The 26,125-nt window shown below is 43.8% G+C and overlaps 1 protein-coding gene and 1 pseudogene across 2 annotated transcripts in view; both read left to right on the top strand.

Annotated features, from left to right (window-relative positions):
* The window catches only part of LOC139939476 (vesicle-fusing ATPase-like), a 220,769-nt gene that overhangs the window by 70,764 nt on the left and 123,880 nt on the right, over positions 1-26,125 (top strand). For both annotated transcript variants that reach the window (XM_071935430.1, XM_071935429.1), the window contains 3 exons: positions 3,811-3,868; positions 10,428-10,480; positions 22,536-22,624. In XM_071935430.1, coding sequence (XP_071791531.1) covers positions 3,811-3,868; positions 10,428-10,480; positions 22,536-22,624 — 200 coding nt within the window. The remainder of the gene's footprint in view (positions 1-3,810; positions 3,869-10,427; positions 10,481-22,535; positions 22,625-26,125) is intronic.
* On the top strand, positions 13,637-15,377 carry LOC139939515 (uncharacterized; annotated as a pseudogene).

Genomic DNA, 26,125 nt, shown 5'->3' with positions numbered 1-26,125 from the left:
CTGCGCTTCCTCTACAACGGTACCCTTTACGAATCTGTGGTGCTCCCCTTTGCCCTGTCCACCTCCCCACAGGTTTTCACCCACGTGGTTCGGGTGATCGGGGCAGCACTTCGGATGCGAGGACTGCTGATTTTCCAATACCTCGACAATTGGCAAATCGTGGGCCGATCGCGGGAGGCATTACTTGGCGCCTCACGTCCAGCCTGGGGTTCCTGGTGAACACCGAGAAATCGCACCCGATCCCCTCTCAGACAGGTGCCCACCTTTCTTGGTGCGGCTCTCGACCTTTTGGAGGGGGCTGGGCCGCCCTTCGGCAGAACAGGTACAGAACCTGCGTCAGTGTGTGGCCCTCTTCTTGGCTCAGATTACTGGGCCTTATGGCCAGCATGGTAGATCTGATCGATTTTTGCAGGCTGAGGATGAGGCCTTTCCAGCTCCATCTCCTCTCCTACTTCCTCATTCAATTCACATCCTTGTGCCTACCAAGCCCTGGCTGACCCCCACCTTGATTGGTGGATTGAAGACGCCAACCTCACGCGTGGTCGAGTGTACCGCCCGCCCCAGCTATCAGCGGTCGTCGTCACCGACGCGTCTCTTTACGGTTGGGGGGCAACCCTCGACCCCCGCTGGATAGCGGGGGTGTGGGGCCCGGAACAACACTCAACTCACATCAATGTCTTGGAAATGCTGGAGGTCCGCTATGCCCTCCAGCACTTAGTTAGGCAGTTAGTGGGGCAGGCCGTCCTGGTGCGCTTTGACAACGCTACAGTTGTAGTGTATATCAATCACCAAGGGGGCACCTGGTCGGCCCGGCTGTGCGCACTGGCCTGGGACCTAATCCACTGGTGCATGCAGCAGGGGATCGCCCTGTTGGCGATCTACATCCCGGGGAAGGAGAATGTCCCTCGGCCCCTGTGTGGCCCAGTTGCTCTTCCTACTGATCGACCGGCCTCATGTGGACTTGTTCGCCTCTTGGACGAACAATCAGCTGCCGATCTACTGCGCCAGGGGTCCCGACCCCAGGGCATGGCGGATCGACGCTCTGACTATGTGCTGGGAGGGGCTGTTGGCGTATGCCTACCCGCCCATCTCCCTCATTCCACGAGTGCTGACAAAGATCAAGCAGGATCACTGCAAAGTTCTCTTGATCGCCCTGTTTTGGCCCCGACAGCCCTGGTTCCCTTGGCTGATCAGGCTCCTGGTGCACAGGCCGGTGGTTCTCCCACAACAGTGGTTAATCCGGCTGCTGGGGATCTGCACCTGACGTGCTTGGGGCTGTCATGAGATCCATGGGAACCGGCCACGAACAGCTGTTTGTGTCCATGGTTCCGCCATTCTGACCAGCATCCCGCGATACGATCGCGCGTTGGATAGCTCTGTGCTGGTGCGAGTCTATGCAAATTAGAAATTCGACTCTATCGGTAAGTAGAGTGAAGTAGACTCCCCCCACAGAAGTGTGGATGGGGTCTACGAACATATACTTACCGGTAGAGTATCCCTCCCTCCTTCCCCACATACTCCGTCCTTGGGTGCTTACATTTGGTAGGGCTCATCGAAAAGAGGGTAATTCCGTGGCAAGCATGTCGCGGTGCGTTGTGGGTAGGACGGTGGAGGGCGCTATTGTGTGTGAAAGTCTTAGCATAACTGACAAATTAGTAATTCGACTCTAGCGATACGTATTCGTTCGTAGACCCCATCCACACTTCTGTGGGGGGGGGGGGTGGGAGGGATTTATTGTACGACACACAACAAAACACACGTGGAAAACATAATTTTGTTTCAGAATTAAATAAATTATGGGAGTGGGTCGTATTGTATACCAGTCCAGGTAAGACGTTTTTCAGGTCAACAGTCATCGTGGAAGACTATAACAGGATGTCATTCTGTCCACACTCTGTGTTAAAAGATTAACCCTAACTGGTGTAGACTGAGACCGTTCCGCTGGACGGTCTAAGTTTGGGGTTTAGATCTGATCCGGTTTTTTGTGTTTTTTTTGCGTTCAGACGCAAAAGAGTTGAACCAGAACCGGTCTAAGTTGAGTTAGACCAGTTTTAGTGCGGCGTGTGAACGAAAAAACACACACATCCAGCTAAACTCACAACAGATGACCCACGTTATGGTTCAATGCACACGCCTAACCAAAGATAAACCATATCGGGTTTAAAGCACTGGACACCTTTAGTAAATATCAAAAACCAGTATTCTCACTTGGTGTACTCCAATTTACATTGTATGCGTAAAATATCAAACCTTTTAACGGGTCGCTCAATTGGTCATTGAATTTGCAAGAGATTAATGAAAGAAAATACACCCTTGTTGCAGTGTCTGCTTTCACTGCTGAAGTCTTTTATTATTTGAGAGAGAAATTACATCTTTCTCAAAAACTATGTTACTTAAGATGGAGCAGTTTCTCACAATGTTTTATACTATTAACAGCTCACCAATGCTCGTTACCAAGGAGGCTTTTATTCTCATAATTATTTTGAGTAATTACCAATACTGTCTAGTGCCTTTAGTGGTCGGGTGGTATGGTTGGTGTGTGCGTAAAGCGCTCGCCTCTTACCAAGGTGACCCCGGTTCCATTCCTGGCCGGGGCCATATGTGAGTTGAGTTGTGCGTTGGTTCTCTGCTGTGCCACGAGGGTTTTCCAGTCCATCCGGTTTTCCTCCCTCGGGAAAAATCAAACACTTTCAATCTTGGCTATGCTCCGTGGTCATAATGGGTTAATGTGGCTGGCAGCCAAAGGCGCCCTTGCTGCATGCCTGCTTCTCGAACACATTGTAGCCGCGTCCTTCGCAATTCAGCTCATAGCTGCGAGTGAGGATGATTAGCCCCCCAAATTATTATTATATTATTATTATTATTTAACTCAGTGCAATCTGAATGCAAGGGGAACATTTTGTAACGACCATCCACCCATTACTTGTGAAGATTTCTGTCTGAACAGAAATACAAAATATCACATCTGGTTAGTTCACATCAGATGTCTGCTGACCTTTTTTTAAGGTCACTGGATGCATACATACGCCTCAAAGAACACAAAAACTTGTGTTTTTTATTCAGGTTATTTCCATCTTTTTCCCCTGTAATTTAGGTCCACTTTCAAAAAATTCTTGCTGAATACCATTCGTTCGAATTTGTAAAAAACGCTTCATTTGAAGCCATGTAAGATCATTGAGGCAGTTGGTCAGATTATTTGTGCTTAAAAATCAACAAAACAATAAACGAAACGAGAAGACGGTGATTTTAGGAGTATCCAGAATTTGATCAGAAAAAATGTATCAGTCTCCTGAAATTAATAACTCGTCTGAAATCATTTCTTGCCATTAAAACATGTAGCTCTTTATAACAAATTTCCTTTTGGCAAATAATAACCATGTCTTACTCATCAACCAATAGGAAAATTTGTTATGGGTAGAAATACCTTCTCACAGATGGTCTGTATACAGTTTTTAAAAGTACATTGATCCACAACAAAGTTGATGTGAAAACAAATGTTGAAAGTCATGTCCAAAAAGGCGTACAATTGCCTGCAGAAATACAAGGAATAATATCATGCAGAATAGCTCTGTATAAGGAGTTCAATCAGGGAAATTTATTGTGATTTTTTGCAGTGTTTTTAGTGTCAATATCCTTTTGGAAAACAAAAAGATTGACATTTTGCGACTTTTTCAGACGAGCGGATAGCATCAGGATACTGGGAAAAATGCAATCTAAAACTGCAAGGAAATTAAATAAAGAAATTATATTAAAAACGAAATTAAACAGCGAAATTAAACTGATTGCAAAATTTGAATGTTGCCTTTTCAGCTTGTTTTCAACTACAGTGGGAAAAAACTTCTTGGCCTGGTATGTAAAGAACTGGAAGGTGAGCTCATTATATGTTTGTCATTTTTTCATCCTCCTTGTCTGGTTCTCCATTATATTTGTTTTAAAATAGTTCTATTAAAATACCAATGACGTCACGGAACACCAAAGCGCCCCTAGTGATAGTTTGAAAATGTTTACAAATTTACTTTTTGAAGATGTGTGTGGTGAAGTTTTTTGTAATCACTTCAAAATTGCATTGGACCCCCTCAGATAAATATTAAGCTTATTATGGCTAAAACAAAGAAATGTTGTCCGAGCAATAACTTGAAAAGGACTTGGCGTATCAACTCCAAACTTGACTTTTGGATTAATCATGAGATCCCCCTGAAGCATCTCGTTTTTGGACCCCCTCGGTTAAATATTAAGCTTATTATGGCTAAAACAAAAGAAATGTTGTCTGAGCAATAACTAAAAAAGGACTTGGCATATCAACTCCAAACTTGGTTTTTGGATTAATCAGTGAATCCCCCAGGAGCCTATTGTTTTTGGACCCACTTAGTTAAATATTAAGCTCATTATGGCTAAAACATGCTAGCCACGAAGCCGTCCTCTTTTCTCTTAGCCACAGTTGGGTGAGGACTTAAGTACTTCTGTGTCCAACAGTTTACTGTTTTTTAAAACACCTTACTTTTATACCTAAGATCTGAAATATAGACTGAGATTGAAGATAAAGAGTTGTTGTTTAGTTGAAGTGTTGAAGATAAAGATCGTTGATTAAATGAGTAGTTCAAGAAAATTGGGGAGGGCTCCGACTATCAGAACTGGGGGTACGTGCATTCCCCCGAGACAGTCGGTGCTCTTGGAGGGCTGCGCTGGTGACACTCCGTTGCCAGGCTGTGACGGTGACACTCTGTCGCCGGGCTCGCAGCCCTTTAACCGGCCCCACCGGAACATTCCGAGCCCTCGGCGGCTGTCAATTGCCAAAACTGAATTGCGCCTTGTCCAGCGAGACATGACTCGGGTGCTGGGCCTTCCCGCCGAGAAATCTGAGGATCCTCCTGCTGAAAGCCAATCATTCAAGCGAAGGACAGGCCCGACTCCGAGGAATGGAAATAATTTTGCAGCTTTGCCACATGATCGTGTCTGCAGTGACCGTATCAAGGGCATTATGTTTGTGACAATTTGGGATACTTGCTCTTAGTGGACGGAGACTTATTATCGATTCCCCTCGGAGGACTTCGATAGATATTTTTCAAACCCAGTTCTGGCGGACTCAGCGTCAGATAAAATTGCCCCCGATAGGGGTACAGCTTCTTCCAAACTTCCCTTTGCAGACAAAGCCAAAGGGAAGATGGGAGAGGTAGTCAGGAAGATGGACTCAGCGTCACGCTTTGGCATGCGCACATCGTCCTTCCAACTTCCTTTATCTGAGTACCTGACACTAGTCGGCGTTGAGGACTGGGCAGTTCCGGCAGACATGATGGTAGCTGCCCTCCATTGTCTAGACAACGGGCTGTGTACCGTTCTGGACCAGTTTGCAAGGGTTTAGAACCTAGCAACATTGACCCAAAGGGCGAGCGTCTAAGACGCACTATTCCTTCCGTCCGCAGGTGCACGACAAGCGTCTCAATGCGCTCCCTCAGATGGGGAAGGACCTGTTTACGGGTAAATTTCAGGAGTCATGGAGTCCGAGGCTAAACGTCTTAAGGCCATGGACGAGATGAACCTGAGGAAACCACAGGCCTCCACGCCACAGGCGAAGAAGGTGAGGGTGATCGGGCACCACTTTGGAGACAAGGGGTGATGATTTTCCAATACCTCGACGATTTGCTAATCGTGGGTCGTCAAGGGAGTTGACAACAGCAGCGCTCAAGATAACTTTGCACCTCATGTCCGACTTAGGGCTCTTGGTGAATGCCGAGAAGCAGCACTCGATTCCCTCTCAGGTGCCCACTTTCGTCGGTGCTGCCCTCGACTTTCAGAAGGGGCTGGTCCGCCCATCGGTGAACGGGGTGTTGAACTTGCGTCATGCGTGGCCTTTTCCCCTTTGTGCTTTGTGCTTCCTTCGGGCAGCGGTGGCACTGGCGCTGGCCTGGCTCAGACTCCATGGCCTTATGGCCAGCAGCGGGCCCAGTCGGGTCGCACCTTTCGTGCGTCCGCCCCCCGGTATCCCGGGGCGTGGCGGAAGTGACTTTCCCTGTCTCCAGATGACCTCCCGCCGACGTACCCGTGGGAGGCCGCCTTCCTCGAATCAATCGATACACCTGCGTGGGGGCGAGCTTGGACCTTCGGGACGCTTACCTACACGTTCCCATCAGGGCCGAACACCGCAAATACCTGCGCTTCCTCTACAACGGAACGCTATACGAATTTGTGGTGCTCCCCTTTGGTCTATCCACCTCCCCTCGGGTTTTCACCCGTGGTGTGGGCGATCGGGGCAGCACTTCGGAGGCGAGGATTGCTGATTTTCCAATACCTCGACGATTGGCTAATCGTGGGCCGATCGCGGGAGGCAACGGACGTGGCGCTGATGATTACTTGGTGCCTCACTTCCAGCCTGGGGTTCCTGGTAAACATCGAGAAATGGCTCCCGATCCCCTCTCAGGTGCCCACCTTTCTCAGTGCGGCTCTCGACCTTCAAAGGGGGCTGGCCTGCCCTTCGGCGGAACAGGTACAGAACCTGCGTCAGTGCGTGGCCCCTTTTCTTCGGGCTACGGTGGCGCCGGCGGTGGCTTGGCTCAGATTACTGAGCCTTATGGCCAGCATGGTAGATCTGATCGATTTTTGCAGGCTGAGGATGAGGCCTATCCAGCTCCATCTCCTCTCCTACCTTCCGCCCAGCTGTCATTCAGTCAACCTCCCGGTGCCTACCACGCCTTGGCTGACCCCCCACCTCCAATGGTGGGTGGAGGACGCCAACCTCACACGTGGTAGAGTGTTCCGCCCGCCCCAACCGTCAGCGACCGCCGTCAGCGCCCGCCGTCACCGACGTGTCTCTGTGCGACCCTCGCCAGATAGCGGGGGTGTGGGGCCCGGAACACCACTCAACCCACATCAACGTCCTGGAAATGCTGGCGGTCCGAAATGCCCTTTAGCACTTCCGGGCACAGTTAGTGGGGCAGGCCGTCCTTGTCCGCTTCGACAACCACGGGGGCAATCACCAAGGGGGCACCCGGTCGGCCCGGCTGTGTGCACTAACCTGGGACCTAATCCACTGGTGCATGCAGCAGGGGATCGCCCTGTCGGCGGTGTACATCCCAGGGAAGGAGAATATCACGGCCGACGCTCGCTCCCGGGGCTGGATCGTCCCGACAGAGTGGTCCCTCCGCCCCTGTGTGGCCCAGTCGCTCTTCCTGCTAATCGACCGGCCTCATGTGGATTTGTTCACCTCTCAGACGAACAATCAACTGCCGATCTACTGCGCCAGGGGTCCCGACCCCGGGGCATGGGGGATCGACGCTCTCACTAAGCGATGGGAGGGGCTGTTGGCAAGCGCCTACCCGCCCATCTCCCTCATTCCACGGGTGCTGACAAAGATCGAGCAGGATCACTGGAAAGTTCTCTTGATCGCCCCTTTTTGGCCCTGGTTCCCTCGGCTGATCAGGCTCCTGGTGCACGGGCCAGTGGTTCTCCCGCAACGACCGGACCTCATATACCAGCCCGGATCCAGAGTGGTTCATCCGGCTCCGGGGGATCTGCACCTGACGTGCTGGGCGCTGTCACGAGATCCCTCAGAGCAGCGGGCCTTTCGAAACGGGCTGCGTTGCCGCCCAGTCCCAGATGGCCTCAACACGAAGAGTTTATGACTGCCGATTACGCCATTTCTTTAAATGGTGTACATGTAGGCGGCGAGCTATACATCCCGCCGATACTTCTGTAGAGGAAGTCGGGATTTCCTCCTATATCTTTTTGATAGCGGCCTGGCGACCGCCACGGTAAAGAATTACCGATCGGGCATTGCAGCGGTCCACTGGACACAGTGGTTTAAGACCCAGACATCAGGTCAATTTTTTTTTTTTTGAGATAACTACATATCTTTGGTGACTTGAACAAGAAGAACTAATTTGTTAAAGAATTTTTATTTTTTTGAAATTTATTACCCTGGTTTTTTAAGGAATTGTAGTTCGTATACACAGTGACATACGTTTATATTCAGCAAAAATCACAAACCCTTATGTTAAAAAAATACCTGGGTAGGCATATAAAAATTGTTTGAGAAAACAAATATTGTTTTTAAATTACCTGTATGAGTGACCTTTCGCACTGTAGAAAATTAAATACGGACCAAAGTTTTGAGGATACAGCAAAAATGCTTTGAAATCTTTGACTAAAATGTCAAAAAATGCTACTTGTAAAAAAAAAATACCGCCACACATCTTTAAAATAAGCCATTAAGGGCCTGGACGAAATGCTAAAAATTTGTAATAGATTAATAAAGTAACTAGTTGTGGCTAGAAATTCACGGTGAATTAGCGAAAATGAGTTTTTACTCCTGAAAATGAGAATTTTCAAAAAAGCAATTGTTTACATCGCAAAATTAAGGAAAATAAACAAAAATCAAAACGTTGGATATTTTCCCAATCCGCCACCAACTGCCAACATGTTTTTTGTATTTATTTCCATAAAATGATAGAGTGACTACTTAGCTTTGAAAATAAAATAGCGCCGAAATCCAACAAGCTCGCCTTCACTCCCCAAAACTAAGTTTTCAGAACGCTGTTTTAACCAAAAACATTGTGTACATTAACATTACACACAGAAGATATAGCGCCCTCTGTTGACTTCAAAACCACATCATAAAAAATTGTCACAAGAGGGCGCAATTCCTCTAAAATAATTTGTGAATCACGACATGGATCGACAAATTGTGGATTATTTTCACGTTTTATCTACCTAAAGATGACATTGAGACATGCTTGAGATATATTATAAAGGTATTTTGACCGATTATTGTACAGAAACTTGTCGATGTCGGGGTCACATAGGGTTTTAAACCACTGTGCACTGGGGGTTTGCCGATGGTTCGACGGTTGCGGATAACTGGGCGATGGGGCAGCTGACTAAGGGGATGTTTGTCACCCGTCCCCCTGTGCGCAAACTGGTCCCATCCTGGGACCTCTTTAGCGTACTGTCAGCGCTAACCAAACCCCCTTTGAACCGCTGAGTGGAGCCACATTGCTGCACTTAACAGTCAAAGTGGCCTTTTTGGTGGTGGTCGCTACGTCTCGCCGACGTAGTGAACTCCACTCCCTTACAGTGGCAGCAGGACACATCCGGTGGGAACCCGGAAGAGTCCGCCTGATTCCTTTGGAGGGGTTTCTGGCCAAGAACCAATCCGGTTCGTCTACCTTAAAGCCTTTTTGGCAGTTGGGGCCAACAAACTTTGGTGCCCAGTACGGGCATTAAAGTGGTACATCGACCGCACAAAGTCAATCCGAACCGGACGGTTCCACCATTCCGACCAGCATCCCGCAATACAATCGTGCGTTGGATAGTTACAGCCATCCGCTCGGTGCCGGGCGGATGGCCAGCAGCCGAAAGTCCGGTTCTTGCCCACGAAGTATGGGGAGTGTTGGCCTCATGGGCTTTCTTTAAAGGTGTCTCCATGAATGAAATAACAAGGGCGGCCTCCTGGAAGACCCCGTCCACGTTTTTCGACTGCTACCTGAAGGACCTTCTGCAGGTGGATGGGAGAGCGGGTAGAGCGGTGTTACAGGCGGCCTGCCAAGCTGCGAAGCCAGAACAAGCTCCACCTCGTCAGTCAAGTGTTTAGGTGAGTTTGTCCACGGTATTACAGTGCTAACAATACTTATTAATGTATTGTTTACCTGTGGGGACGACACCCCCTGTACTTTTGGGCATGGACAACTATCGGGCCTAGCGGCCACGAAGCGTTCTCTGAACTTTTGAGCGCCGGGGTCCCACGCCCCCTTAAGAAATGCAGTAGCACCGCGTATACCCACCGCCTTTCCTCGGTGCGAGTGTATGCAAAATAGTAATTCGACTCTACCGGTAAGTACTGTAGAGTGAAGTAGACTCCCCCCCCCCCCACAGAAGTGTGGATGGGGTCTACGAACGAATACTTACCGGTAGAGTATCCCTCCCTCCTTCCCCACATACATGTCCTTGGGTGCTTACATTTTGTAGGGCTCATCAAAAAGAGGACGACTCCGTGGCAGGCATGTCGCCCGGGGTGTTGTGGGTAGGACGGTAGAGGGCGCTATTGTGTTTACGTGTGAAAGTCTTAGCATTATTGCCTCACGGCATAGGGAATATGCAAAATAGTAATTCGACTCTTCTGGTAAGTATTCTTTCTTAGACCCCATCCACACTTCTGTGGGGGGGGATTTCTTTGGGACAAAATGGTAGCATTCAAACTCGCTCAAACCTCACTCGAACTCGCTTGGTTACTGCTCAGAAAACTCAAGGGTGGTAGAGGTGTTCTGAGTGACCTTTGTGTACACGTTCTTAGCAATTATCACTGTGTGTAATTTCTTCTTCTCTATTTAACCTTCCTGCGAAAATCAAAGCCCTTAGGCCAGGGTATGCAATTTTTAGGAATGTTCAAATTTTGCAAAACTTGTCTCTGTTAATAATGTGTATGTTTAACTTTCTAGCGGCCGATGTTTCCATGCTCAAAGGAGAAAAATCATCACAGAAACCATTGAAGGTATTTGATTTTTTCATTTTAAGCTATGTATGCAGGATCTTTCAGTAAGTTCTTATGCATGCATTTATTCTGCACATACAATGTATTTTGTTCACATTTAGGTACATTGGTGTATCTTGTACGTTTTGCAAACTGCAGGGTAATGACCGGGTTGGTGGCTGGCGCTGTTGAGATGGAGGTGAGGTCCGTTAACAGCTATTACCATTAATAAATACCTTTTTAACGAAAGGAACGGCTAAAACTGTCAAAATTGTCTGACTATTCTTGGCGATACAATGTACTTCCAGACATGTTCAGGGGCCATATTTTAGCTTTTGATGGTTCCAGTCTCTTTCGTGCGTTAATCTTACTGATACTTTGGCATCATTGACTCTTTAAAACAATGGGGAAGGTACATGTTTGGTAACTACTCAAAACAAATATTAACTTAAAAACTGATTTGGTAGCAACCATTGGAGAGCTTATGATAGTATAAACCATTGTGGGATATGACTCCCTCTGAAGTAACGTAGTTTTTAAGAAAGAGGTAATTTCTCACTAAAATATTAAAAGACTTCTAGCTTTTATTCCTATCTGAAAGCACACAAATTCGTCCAACAAGGGTGTTTTTTCTTTCATCATTTTCTCGCAACTTCGATGACAATTGAGCCCAAATTCTCACAGGCTTGTTATTTTATGCTTATGATGGGATAAACCAAGTGAGACCACTGGTCTTTGACAATTACCAAACGTGTACAGCAGTCTTAGCTAGGAATTTGGAAAGTGGGAGTGCAAACTGAAAAAGTGGGAGTGCAACCTAAAATCACTACAAAAAAATAGAAACCTTGTGTGCGTAGCACACAACATGAGCGGGCAGCGCCAAGTCTGTCTCACCCCCCCCCCCCCCCTTATTAAGGGCCCTGGAAGCTCTGGCTACTTTAGGTGCTCTCTGGTGGTTTCTGATGCGTTTCTGGTGCCTATTTCTCTGTTACAAGTAAACTATTTTGATTTACTTTTTGTTTTGTTTTCAACTCGAAAATGAGAGGCTTTAAAGCACAGTTATTGTAAAGGTGATCGACGTCCACTATTTTTGCTTCTTGTTTGCAACAAGGATCAAACATTGTAACAAAGAAGATGCAAATAACACATGAATCATTTCATACAGATTACAACCAAGTCTACTTGATTTGTGTTTTTCAATAAAGACTTGCACAGTTCAATTTACAATATTATGTCAATCCTTCGTTTTTGTCTCACTTTAGTCACATGCCAGTTTGACCATGGAGCTATTTCTACCTCCATGGTTTGACAAGGTTTGTATTTGAACAAATACACATTATTAAACTCTATAAAATGTTTCTGGGGCAATATTAGGCCAGTTTAAAGCAGTTACTTGGACCATGGAGCTTGGACCCATTTAGCCCAAAATGATTTAAAAGTGATTCAAATAATGCAGTACAAGTTTGCTGTCAACAAAATATTTTTGGGTATGCTTAAAGACTAAACAAAAATGAAGAGGTATTGAAGGAATTAAGAGTTATCATTTACTAATGTTAATTTTCTATCCATTCTTGTCCATTCGATTACAGAACAATAGGCCTAAGGTCAAGAAGCTGATCATAGTTTTTGTATTTATTTCAAAGAAATCAATTAATTAATGTAAAATAATGATTCACACAAGTATTTGCAACCAATCAAAATGTCAAGAGTGATTTACATGTACCATAATTGTTTGCTTAATTTAAACTGACTGATCATGGTAATTAATATTGTCTTAAGTATTTGTTTAGGTTTCATAAAGGTTAAGTCTTATAGGTTGTTTAATTGTTGAAACTGGGTCAAAGGCAATTTGTAAACAGTCTGCGGAGAATAAAGAACAAACAGTTACGAAAGACAGTGCCATTTAAGTAGTTCCACTGGGCAAAAACGTACTTGCATTGAAAGATAAATTTGGGGGTCTACAGCAAAATGACTTGAGATTTGAAAAGAAACATGAACCAGTTTTTGAACCTTTCGAGCGGAAAATAAACATGGTTTTGTCAACTGCATTAACACCCGAGAGATGCAAACATTGAAATCAAAAAAAGTCTCGATGGGGAGAGGAGCTCACGTGAGGCACGCTCCGAGGAAGATGAGCCCACAGAACTGGGCAGTTTTTCTTCATTTGAAACTCAGCTCCGACTGGTGCAACGGGACATGGTTCGGGTACTCAAGCTACCGACCGATGATACCCCAGGGGACTCATCGGATCGTCGCTCCTTCAAGACAAGAACCGGAGGGAAAGAAACACGCAGTACGCCGTTCCCGACCCTCCCATTAGACTGTCTTTGCGTGGACCGCATCAAAAGCACAGCCGCTCTAAAGAAATGGATTCTACACACCAAAAGGTCTAAGAACTACTTCCAGTACCCACAAAAGGACTGTGAAGATTTCTTCACTGTCCCCACCATACCGTCTATCGCAAAAGACAAACTTTAAAGCGATAGCGGTAAAGCCTCAGCTAAGGCAGCCCGCTTTGGCGCCAAAGCCAACGCTTTTCTTCTACTGCTCTCGGAATACGTTGTCTGCGCCTGTGAGGAGGGCGCATCCACCCCAGCAGACATATTAGCCATAGCTTTTCGCTGCCTAGAGGAAGGCCTTAGGATGTCCCTGGAGCAATTGCACCAGAATTTCGCTCCAGACCACGCGTTCCAGAAGGACAAATGTACTTGAGACACTGTACATTCCCTACGAAGGGGCTAAGAAGAAATTAGAGGATATCTCTCTTCTTGGGAACAACCTCTTTGGAGGGCAATTTTAAGAGGTTCTTGAGACAGAGACAAAACGCTTAAACATGCAGACAAGCTAAACCTGCGAAAACCAGCGGCCCCTGCTTCCGACTCTGGCCCCGAACCGGGACCCGTCGGGGGCCATCTCAGAGATTTTGTAGGGTCTTGGAGCGAGATCACATCCGGACGTATGGGTGCTCGCAACGGTCGAACACGGTTACCGTTAAGAGTTCACGAGCACCCCTCTGTCGGGCACCCTGGTTTGCAAAACACCAGTTCCGGCGAACAGGGAAAAGTGCCTGGCTCAAAAGAAGGAGATATCCTCCCTACTACAAAAGCAGGCAGTGCGTCCGGTGGCGGCATCTAGGGGTTCCTCTCGACGTTCTTTCTAATGCCAAAAAAGGGAACTATGGAATGGCGACCTATAATCAATCTCAAACCGCTCAATCGGTTCATCAGACCGAGACGCTTCCGGATGGAAACACTAAAAGTGATCCTGGAATCGCTATCCAAGGTGGTATGGGCAGCGTCAATCGACTTCAGAGACGCTTACCTCCACATACCAATCTCTCCCGATACCTCCGATTCAGATATCAGGGGCGCTCCCTGGAGTTCACGGCCCTCCCATGTGGACTCTCAACGTCACCAAGGGCGTTCACAAGAGTCACACGAGCAATTCGCAGCCTATCTACGTCGTCGGAATATCATGATCTATTATGTACCTGGACGACTGGCTGATTGTCGGCAGATCGGAAGAGGAAACGGCCCAATATCTGCAGACCACCTGCGAGGTGACGAGGGCTGTAGGCTTCATTATAAACGAAGAGAAATCCCGTTTCATACCAACCCAGTCTCCGACCTTCCTAGGAGCGGTCGTCGACCTTCGGAACGGCATGGCCTTTCCCACAACGGAGCGCATCACAGCTCTATATCAGTGCGTGGACCTGTTCCTATCATCCACTACGGCCCCAGCACGGGCCTGGTTAAAACTTCTGGGCTTCATGGCCAGTCTGGTAGATCTGGTTCCATGGTGCCGACTTCGAATGCGACCACTCCAGCTGCACCTCTTGTCACATTTCAGGCTGAAAAGGGACTATATATCAATCCTCATGCCAATCAGCAGCCACATCCTTCCTCATCTGTGATGGTGGCAAAAGGAGGAAAATGTCAACTGCGGTCTTGGGTTCCCACAAAGGGCTCCCCAGGTCACAATCTTAACCGACGCATCCAACAAGGACTGGGGCGCGTCCCTGGGCCCACGGCAGACAGCTGGGGTGTGGGACAAGTTCTTCAAGTCCCAACACATCAACATCTTGGAGCTCCAGGCGGTCATCAATGCCCTACGGCAATTCCAAACCGAGGTCAGGAACCGTGCGGTCCTCATCAGGACAGACAACACGACAGTCGTGTCATATATAAACAGACAGGGAGGCACGCGGTCACCTCAGCTGTGCCTCCTCACCTGGGACTTGAGCCTCTGGCTCATCGAGAACGAGACAACTCTGCATGCAATCCACATTCCGGGAGTGGAAAACACGATAGCGGATGCACTGTCAAGGGGTACAGTGATCCCTACAGAGTGGACCCTGCACAACAGTGTGACCCAACAGATCTTTGCGACAGCGGGTCGACCACACATAGACCTTTTTGCGACAGAGATAAACGCCAAACTCCCGGTATTCTGCGCAAGATTCCATCATCCCAGGGCCTGGGCCACCGACACCCTAGCCATAGACTGGACAGGCATGTTCGCATACGCGTTCCCTCCGATATCCCTCCTTCAGAGAGTCATAGGGAAAATAGAGCAGGAATCGTGCCGGATTCTCCTGATCGCTCCCTTCTGGCCACGCCAGCCATGGTTCCTAAGACAAGTGAGACTTCTAGTAGGGGACCCCCTGATCCTCCCGGATCGACACGATCTCCTATACCAACCACACTCCCGACTACTACATCCAGCGCCGGGAGACCTCCACCTGGCGTGTTGGCAACTGTCAAACGATCCCTCGATACAGCTGGTCTTTCTGAAGAGGCTGCGACCCTTGCAGCGAAGGGGCGTCGCCTCTCCACACGAAAGGTTTACGACAACCGACTTCAACATTTTAGTCGGTGGTGTGACGACCGCGCTGTGGATCCGACCACTGCATCTTTAGCGATGGTGTCAGATTTTCTGGTTCACCTCTTTAATTCCCAACTGAAGGTGACAACAATTACGAATTACAGATCGGCCATTGCGGCAGTCCATGAAGGGTTCTCCGATGGCTCCACAATCTCATCGAGCCCCGTGCTAACACAGATACTTCGGGGCATGTTTAACGAAAGGCCCCCGAGACAGAGGCTGGTCCCATCCTGGGACTTGGGACGGGTGCTAGAGAACTTGGCAGCGGTCCCCTATGAGCCGGCACACCGGTCTTCACTGTTGCAACTTTCAATCAAGCTGGCCTTCCTCATAGCTGCAGCTTCAGCTAGGAGGGGATGTGAAATCCAGGCACTTACGATCCAACCGGGACACATCCGGTGGGAACCGGGAGGGGTTCGCCTTGTACCCAAGGCTTCATTCCTTACTAAGAACCAGACGGCAGTTTTTACCCGCCTGATACCTTCATTCCCGAAATTGCCTCTATATCATCTTACTGATCAGACAGGCTCTGGTGCCCCATACGACGCTCCCTCAAATGGTATCTGGATTGTACCAAACCACTTCGAGGGACCTGCGACCAACTTTTTATCTCGACTACTCCCCTGCATGGTCCAGCCTCCAAAGATACAATCAAACCCCGACTGGCTGTCAGATAAGGATATAGGCAGTCAGGGACCCATACGTGCACACCACGTCCGTGCCGTGTCAACATCCTGGGCGTTTTTCAGTGGGATTTCCTTTGCAGAGATCTCACAAGCAGCTTGCTGGAAGGGTCCATCAACCTTCACCACCTGCTATCTGCGTGATGTGCTCCAGAACGAAGGGGCTTTTGGGAGAGCAGTGCTGTCAGCATCTCAACCCAGAAGGGAGCCCCAAGCAAGCGACCCGTCCAGGCACCGCCAGGACAGAGCTTGAGGTGAGCCCCAAAAATTTCCCCTGATTCTTATAAGCACTTCCTATCAGTTTGTAGTTTTAAGTCTTGGGTACTTGCCGACTATAGTCTGATTTTTCATAAAGGCGCCTCGCCTACCCAACCTCCATGTTATGCATAAGTAGTGGCTATTTGGGTAAGTGAATGAAATAGACTCCCCCCCCCCCCACAATAATGTGGGACGAGTCTATGATTGATACTTACACAAATAGCCTTCCCGCCCTCCTTCCCCACTAACGGCTCGTGTTCAGGGTTACAGTGTACCTGTAAGATGAGAAAAAGAAGGACGTATTTGGCGGAGCTACTGCGTAGCATGCTGGGTGGGCGCGAGAGGGCGCCCTCTGGTTGTCAATTTTTCTAGCGAATTAGCCTGTCGGCTATGAAATATGCATAAGTAGTGGCTATTTGGGTAAGTATCAATCATAGACTAGTCCCACACTATTGTTGGGGGGGGGGGATTTCTACTCATCGCCAGGAGTAGGCTAGTCGAAACGTTGAGACCAATTCAGAACTGACTCCGCGGCAGTACAGTTAGTTATGATCCTCTAAGCTAAAGTAGTAGCCCAAGTCTATTTTCTATACCATCCGCCCTGGTGATAGTTAAAAAGCAGGACAGTTCTTTTCAGAACTGAGAAGTCTCGATTATCTACCCCGATTATCTACTCCGCTGCAGTAGAATATATAGCAAGACAGTTCTCTAAGAACAAAGTCTACCTGGCAAGTAGATACACACATGGTGTTACCGCAAACCAAATATACATTTAAGAGAATGCACTAAACTTTTCTGTGGCGTTGGGGATCGGCTATTTATTCATTTCTAATAATAAATTCGTGAATTTTTTATAATCTTTCTGTTTGTCCCTGGGTGTATATTTCGAGCTCTCCTTGTATTAATTAAAATGAAGGCCCGCTGATTACACAATACATGTCTTAAAACTTGTGTTTATAAGAGAGTATCAGCTCCCAAAATGAAAACCTTTCATTATAATGCATAGACTAAATGACAAGTTGTTAGTCAGTGTCCATTTGTCTGCGGGCGCTGCCTGCCTATATTATCCTGCCTTTAATGTAACAGTCCTGGGCCCAATTTCAAAGAGCTGCTTAACGGTCGCGTTTGTGCTAAACAGGCGCACCTAGCAAATTTTTCATTTCATAGCCTTGGTTAAGCAAGGTTTTTTGCTTAAAGCGGCAAGCAAGCAAGCAAGCAATCAAAAAGGGTCCTTGAAGCCCCAGTTTTCTGCTTAAGTACGCTGTTCAAGCACATGGTCTAGTTTCATAGAGCTGCTTTTATGGTTGACGGGCGCACCTAGCAAATTGTTCATTTCATAGCCTTGCATAAGCAAGGTTTTTTGCTGAAAGCGGTAAGCAAACAAAAAGGGTCCTTAAAGCCTCTATTTTTTCTTAAGCACCCTGTTTGAGCACAGCGCGTAGTTGTTGCGCGGATCTGTGTGTTTTGTACGTGTACTTGTATGGTAGGTGTAGCGAAGTAAACGAGTGTCTAAAATGTTCCAGATCCGTAGTACAAAGTATCTTCTTCTTGTTTACTCTCAAGTTAGTGGGTGAACCTTTCAAGGGGCGCTTTGAACCATTACAAATAATACATATTAGACAGAGAAGGTGATGACTTTTCTTATCGTCACTCCGCATTTATTTTGCCCGCCATTTTGTCAGCACCTTTTTCTTTTTTGCTTAAGCAAACGATCTAAATGTTGCGCGTGCAGTTTGTTTAAGTGCTTAAGATCGTGAAGTAGGTTTACGCTTAAGCAAATTTGTTTGCTACGTTAAGCAAACAAATTTGCGATGAGTATGCATAGTTTAACAAGCAGACGAACAGTTGTTCAAATGAGAAAAAAAGTTCTTCACTATTCCCTCAAACCCGCAGCCGTTTCGCACTAAATGCTGGGAATCGACAAACCCTGGGAATGATCAAGATAATGTACACCGGTTAGCAAAACTCATGTTACTCGCCGCACTGTGCAGCCATAGTACATGCGTAGTTGTTGCACGTCAAGTGATTGGTTCTCGACCAATCAAACAATTATAACAAGTAGGTGTGTTCACTTCCCGTGACTGATGATTTTTTCAAAATCTCATTCTTGAACTGCGAATAAAAGAATACAAAATCCATGTAATTTTCCTCTTTTTTTTCCTGGCTGAAGTGAAGAGTTACATGCCTCGTTTATTTATAAGCTAAATTATCTGATGTGAAGTTAATTAACAAACAAAAAACTGTTAATTTGAACATTTATTGAACTTAAAGATTGTGCACATTTTATATTTCAAAGCTATTTTATGTATATATTTGCCATTTAAAAAAAATAAACTTGTAAGCTTTATCAAGAAACAAATTGTAAAATTTCAGCTGTGAAAAATGCATCATTTTTAATTTGTGAAAGAAAAAAAAAGTTTTACAAAAAGTCCAAAATAATGTTAAGTTTTTCTTAATTTCTGTGTTTAAAGTATTGTTATAATTGATAAACATGTTTTTGCAGAAGAGAAGCAAACTGTAATTCTTATTTCCTGTGACCTATTTTAAAGGTTTCTTAATTTGGCAGTGTTCTCCATAGACTTTTTTTTTAGGAGGGCGGCATGACGTAATCAAAATGGCGCCCATTGTGATATGACGTAATTAATACTTTTTCCATACAAAACCATTTTCATGAATTAGTGATTAGCGGTTCCGCCGTTAAGAACTTCGTTTGCAATAAAAATAATCGAGATTCAACGATCGGTAATGCACCGAACAAAATTTATTTATCACTGAACTTTGCCCCACATCGCGCACGCCCTCAATGGGCGAAAGTCGACATGTTTGAATATGCTTCAAGGCTGTACATACATATTTACATTGTACCATTCCGTGCGTGCGGCACACTACTGTGTGGTAATTCTTTATCAGTTTGTGAATGTGCATATTGTGTTGGAGTCTATCAACGGCCAATTACAGCGTGCAGACTTTTTATGCACGGTGCATACAGTGGGTATTTCCATGCTAGCCGCGACGTCGATGGTGTGCGTGGTGTGTGCATGGTTGGTTGATGCACTCGGCATACGAACCATGTGGCCGTGTGTACATCTGTTATAATGTTTGTTTACGATCGCATTTCTGATGCTGTAGTTTTTAAGTCGGTTTTGGCTTGTCAGGTACTCGTTTGATCTTATGAAATGCAGTCTAAAAATAGTCTCTTTGTCCTTTTTTGGGCAGAGCGGCCAATAATTTTAGCAGGGCAGCCAATTCTTTGGCAGGGCGGCCTAAATTTTAGGAGGGCAGCCCGCTAATTTACAATGTTCGTGTGTGGAGAATACTGTTTGGGTTTAAAAAGCTACCTGAGCGGAATGTTTTCAACGGATATTGTTTTTTAACTTGTTTATTATGCACTTGTTCACCATTTAAGTGTAATTTTGATATATGTGTACACTTCTGAATTTTTCGTAATTATGGAATAAAAAATCAGGCCCCAACCTAAAGGTTTTGAAAAACTAAAAACAGTTCTGCCTTGACGGCGTGCGTCAAAGGACAATGCCGCTGACGTCATGTCTGGGAGTTTGCTTTGTTATACCTCTACGCTGCAACAAAACGGCTTTACAAATTGGAGCTCCCAACTATGACGTTTTGAGAGTGATTACGTAACGGGGCTTTTCGCAAATCTCGCAGAAAAGCGCTGGATAAGGGTATTCAAAATGATTTGTTTTTTTTTCGCAATTAAAATCACTTTATAATTACATGACTTGATTTCCTTATTCATTGAAAACATTTTAAGTGAAATTCAGCAAAGTTAGTGACTTGACATTTTCGTTCAAGCAGGTCTTTAAAACTAGTTCCTGGTGTGATAATCTTACAAATTCTTGGAAAAAAAATCTCATTGTTTTAACTTTTTTTAAATGCACAAATTACCGTATTTGGTGATTAATAAATTTAAAAATGAAATTTGAGGTGGAGCTGATATAAGCACAAGTGCTTTAGAGGAGTCGGCAAATATGTAGTACAGAAAATTCCAAGGAATTCAGAAGATGGTTGTTAACTTTAATTTTTGTGATCTTGCTTTGTACATTTGTATAATGCAGAGTTCATAGTTGTCTCTAACTACAGAAGTTAGTTTTCTGCAAAATACATTAAACTGCATATTTTGTTCTTTTCCCCATAAACTATAAAATTTGAAAACTAAAAGGCCTATCACAACATTCAATGAAATTGAATATTCAGACAGGTGTGTCAAGCTGGGTCTCTTTTAATCAACAGGCCCTGTTCATTTTCTTTCAATTGCGTTTGTTATTAAATTTTTGTGTAACAAATTTGACATTGACACAGACACTCTAATTCCCATTAATTGTAGACATATCGAATCTGTTAAATTTGTCCATCATCGGGCTCCTTCCGTTGCTGCCCATCGTTCTCTTTTTCACAGATTCCCTAGATTATGGGACGAACTACCGGCCTGCATTAAAGATAAAATTATCCATAGTTTATCCTCCTTCACAAATTCCCTCAGAAATTATGTATTAGTCCCTGGACAGGAGGTCCCCTTGACCAAAACAGTTTAACTTTCTAGTTGCCTTGCCCATTCAAAAACCTTGCTGCTGTTTTTTTTCTCAAATTTATATTGCCTTTTGCATAATTAACTAGAATCTCTCTGTTAACGATTTTGTATTTGTAATGCCCATTAGTGCTGTTATAGTTTTAACTGCTTGTATAGTTCTATATTTTTACACTGTATGCCATGTTTTAATAATGTCCATCTGTAATGTCCCTGTTTGTCTCTTCTTAAATTGTGGCATCAGGAGATTAACTCGATAGTAATTTAGTTTACTTTTTTAAAATCCTTCAGGGGTGCTGCTTTTTTTTGTAATTTTATTGTATGTTCATGTTTTTGTTTTCTTGCTGTTCTTAATGTCTGTGCTTGAATTTTTGCCTGTGAAATTAATAAATGAATGAAATTAAATGAAACATTTGAGGTGTTAAATAAAGGCCGTGTGATAAAGGCCCGAGCCGAAGACGAGGGCTTTTATCGCACGGCAACGACCCTGCAAGGTTTTTAACGGACATTTCAGAACGAGTCACTACTCTTTTATTCCCATTCATAAACGCCCTTTTGTTAAAATACAATAATAGACACTTTGACAATAATTGAAAATTCGAGGTTTGAAATATTTGTTTCAACAACTTTGTGAAGAATCTGTTTGATGCGTGTGGGTTGTGTTTACGTGCGCGCGCTTACAAATAGATTACGAGCTGTTACTAATAGCTATGAATTGCACGTTCCTCGAGATAATACTGGCATACGTGGCACCCAACATGCGGAAGCCAGCCGGTTATAAACAGCTCCAGCTGGTCATTATTAACCTATTAAACACCCCCACGTGACGCGCTGTCCACCAATAAGGGAAACTGTCTGGGTTCATTATGAATAAGGGAATCAATGTGTGGTGAAGAGGTTTTCAACTAGTGGTTTAAACCCAACGAGGCCTGGTTCTTGATCGTTTTACCGAGATGAAATCGAGGTAAATTATCAAGAACCAGGCCTTGGTTTAAACCACTAGTTGAAAACCGATTCAACACACTTTGATTCCTATTCATAAATACCTTTTCGGTCAAAAACATACAAAGGTTTTTGATCAAAAAGTAAAATAATGCAAAAATTATAATTGTTCAATGATTTCTTTCAACACAACACCCCTCCAGCTATGAAATGGCCATGGGTCATGGGTAAACAACTCCTTATAAGGGAATGCTGTGCGCGTTGCCCGTATTGCGTGATGTGGCACAACTGTTCCAGCCGTTGCTCTCGACCAATAGGAATGAAGAAACTGTCTTATAAGCACAGGTGCAAGCTCGCGTGTCACGCCCATTTTTCAATATTTTTACTGGCCATAAACAAAGGTTTATACACACCCACGTGATGCGCTCTCCAACAATAGGAATAGCGAAACTGTCTGAGGTATTTATGAATTTTCATCAAAAAATTATCCTTGTTGAAGTAGAGAACACAATTTTTTTTTTTACATGATTTTTTAAATTTTTTAAAAATGTTTTCTATGTTCCCATTTTACAAGCAGTAACAGCCTTGAAATGTTCAACATTTGTTAAAAGTAACTATTTGATGTAGCGTGCTTATTCTGTCATTTTCATTACACTGGCTTTATTATATGATACAGTTGCCTCAGTAGGGGTTGGTGGGGGCTAAGTTGTTTTGCAGTAAATTAATGTACCGCATGAATATATCTTTGTATATTTTACTTCAGATTAATATTGGTGTTAGCATGGCAAATACGCAAGTACTGTTCGAAAAGGCAGAGGCATCAGTCATCAATCTTATTGGCAAGTCAAAGGGGTAAGTGGAAAATTGTTTGTACAGAAAAATTCTGTATGCAATGTTTGTGTTACTAATATAGCTGTGTACATGAGCAAGATTAATCGTTTTTAAAAAGTTGCAACCCTGTCTGCTTTCCAGGTTGTATCATAAACTTGGGTGTGATAATAATGAAAACAGACTATGACGTAAATCTCTTTTATACGAAGTATAGATTGTCAAAATAGCTTTTTCGGTTGAGGACGTAGGAACTTATACATAATGACGACTGGAGAAGAGACTAACTAACCGGAAGGGAAATGTTTGTTGAAAATGCCTTTAAAACAGACTTGTAACGCCTTGTAAAGCCCTTTCATATAATGTATAGTGAATCAATGAAAAGAATAATTGTTAATAGCTCGTCAAAATGCAAAGAAATCAAAATGAAAACGGATTACTTTTATACATTTCAATTTTTTATTTCTACCATCATATTCAACGGGAACTATAAACAAATGAATACAACAAATTTTCACAAGAAAAAGCCAAGCTGAAAATCTTTTTGCTCGTGATAGGATTTTTCAAAACAATAAACTTTCGTTAAACAGATTTTCTAAACTTTTGACGTCATAGCTAAGTTCTTATCGAGAGATTTGATTGTAAGTACATGTAAAAATTGTCAGCAGACGAAAGCAAAATAATATTAATTTGTTCACGTCATTATCAGTAAATATAAAAGATGGGTCAAACTTTGTTTCATACAGTGCGAACTTGTCGAAAGTCCAGATACTTTACACCGCTCACCAGATTTTGTTCAAATCATCTTCAGAATTGAAGGGGTCAATAGTCATAAATCATACAGAGCAATATGTGTTTCGACTTCCTTTTTATCATCTTCGCTGCATGCAGATCTCGAAATTACCCTTCAGGGTTATTCACAAGTACATGTACATTGTATCACGTTCAATGAAGCTTATGGGCGATTCCATGGTTAGTCGCATTACACTTTTTTAGTGTCATTTCTTGATCTTGGTGCTAGTAGTTCTATGTGAGATATTATTTCCACTAAGTTTATAGACTGATTTGTACTTGACACCCAAGGCTTTGAAGTGATGATATTAAAAATGTTGTGGGCGTTGTACTCTGGATGTTATAGCTTTGTAAAAAGCGGTTAGTCGCATTACACAAAAAGGACACGATAAAAAATACACTTGTCTCAATTCAAAAGTTTCCTCAAACTAAAAAACTTGCAAAGGTTTTACTACATTTAGCACACATCTCTTATACATTAGTATCCAACAGGATACTTATAAAAAGTCAGCAACTTGAACTTTTAGTATATTAATTTTGGTTTTTACCCATACACCGATGTGTGTTAGCACTGTATACTCAGTACTTTCCCGAGTCCTGTGAAAAACTATCACAGGCATGTTACTCGGGTGGGATTCGAATCCCACCCGAGTAACATGCCTGTGATATTTTTTCACAGGACTCGGGAAAGTACTGAGTATACAGTGCTAACACACATCGGTGTATGGGTAAAAACCAAAATTAATATTCTTTATCCCCGATGCAAAATTTAACATCTATTATATTGAACTTTTAGGTTTACGTGGCAAAACCATGGTTAGTCGCATTACGGTTAGTCGCATTACAGTTTGTCCGGCCACTTAAGCCAAACCCAATGGAGCCCAAACTGAGTTCTTGTTTGGCAAAATTGGGTTAATTCCTTATCAACAAACAAAATAAATTAATTTCACTTGTTTTTACTAAAATAATAACGCCTTTTCTCTTAAAAATCATAGAAACAAGGCTGAAATGTGTATTTTTAGAAAAGCAAACTTACATTTTTCAGAAATATTGTTATTTCCCATTTTACTGACCACCTTTATTTTCAGAGTTGTGCATTCAACATAAAATGTTAAATATCTTGCCGAGTATGTAGGAATTGAACAAAAATAAAATCGCAGATTTAAAGTGACTTACATACATGTAACCATGTCCCTGAAAAATCAAAGTTTGGGTTATTGTTTAAAAGTGGACTGTAAATTTAAAATGGCCTTGTTGGTTATCACAGGTTCCTCAATGCAACAAACAATTTGTTTTGTGTCGAAAAAGTGTATAAAACAAAACAAAAAACCTTCTTGATCACCCATCTCCTCGACTTTACCTGGATACATTTCACTGCATGTTACACCACACACCACTGACCATGCATTGCTACCCTTGCATCACTACCCTGGTTTGTAAGGCAGCATTTTGTAGTTATCATGTTTCTTCTTTCTGAAGGAAAATAGTGGCAAGAGGACATCAGCTTTTTGCTTTTGTTTGCTCTTTTGGGAGATTTTTCTGTGGTCTTCTTGAATTCCTTGTATTTTAACATCATTCTGCTTTTTCAGCCTAGGCAATGGTACAACATGTACATATGTCCACAATTTGTGAAGTAAATTAGTTCCATTACTTCACTTTTCTACTCAAATTTCTCAGAAATGTTGCTTTTCTTTATTTTGTTTCATATGTTAATGATGAAACTAGATTGGAGTGGCACATGGACAACACATGTTATAGTTTTCAGCATGGAAAAATGCATTGTGGTTAGGGCATGAGTGGCATCTGCAGAGCCCCAGATCTTTTAATTCATGTAATATTGTCCTCTAGTAAGTCAAAACCAAGATATCCAGCTTTGCTGACCTCCTCTTGAAAAAGGATTTGGTTAGTCGCATTACATTGCATGGTTAGTCGCATTACCGGTTAGTCGCATTACACTTTTTGATGACTCGTTATTAAAATACACCAACTAGAGTGTTGATTTCTTTACTCATTTCAGACTTGGTAATAAGGGTAGAAGCATATATATTTTGAATTGCCATGAAGATAGTCAGTGGATTTTTTGTGCAATTGAAATAACTTCATCTCTCGGTTAGTCGCATTACGACCTGTTGAAGCTCCCACAAGTACACTCACATGTTGCTTAAATGAGAAACACAAATTAAAATTCATTCTGGATTTTAAATAGTTGTACCTGCTGCTAATCACAACTATTAAAGTTTTGCTGGAAGAACCTTTGTGGGGGACAATATTTAACTTTGAAGAAATCACCTTAATGTGCTCACTTTTTAGGGTCTGTTCACAGCTTGTGCAAACATGAGCTGAATTTGTACAAAATGCTGCAGAGTGTGTAAAAAAAGTTAATGTCTGTTTCCTTTCATATGTTAGCTATAACTTTTACGTGGAAAGAAAGTTGTTACACAATTTTTATTTTTTGGTGTCATGTCCATGTTTGCTTGGAATCGCCCTTATACATGTAGTATATAATTTTTCAAAATAAGTCATGCCATTGTTAACTTTAGACTATTGAAAGAGGCACTTGTTTTCAATCAAAATGTAAAATGAAGACAAATCGAGGAAATGGCAAACCTAAGCCCCTCGTGAATTTTGACTTAAAGGGAAGGTACACTATTGGTAATTGCCAAAGACCAGTGTTCTCACTTCCACATATGCATAAAATAACAAACCTGTGAAAATTTGAGCTCAATTGGTCAT

The sequence above is a fragment of the Asterias amurensis genome, chromosome 7, assembly GCF_032118995.1.
Source record: "Asterias amurensis chromosome 7, ASM3211899v1".
Taxonomy (NCBI): domain Eukaryota; kingdom Metazoa; phylum Echinodermata; class Asteroidea; order Forcipulatida; family Asteriidae; genus Asterias; species Asterias amurensis.
This window is presented reverse-complemented; position numbering and strand designations above follow the sequence as displayed.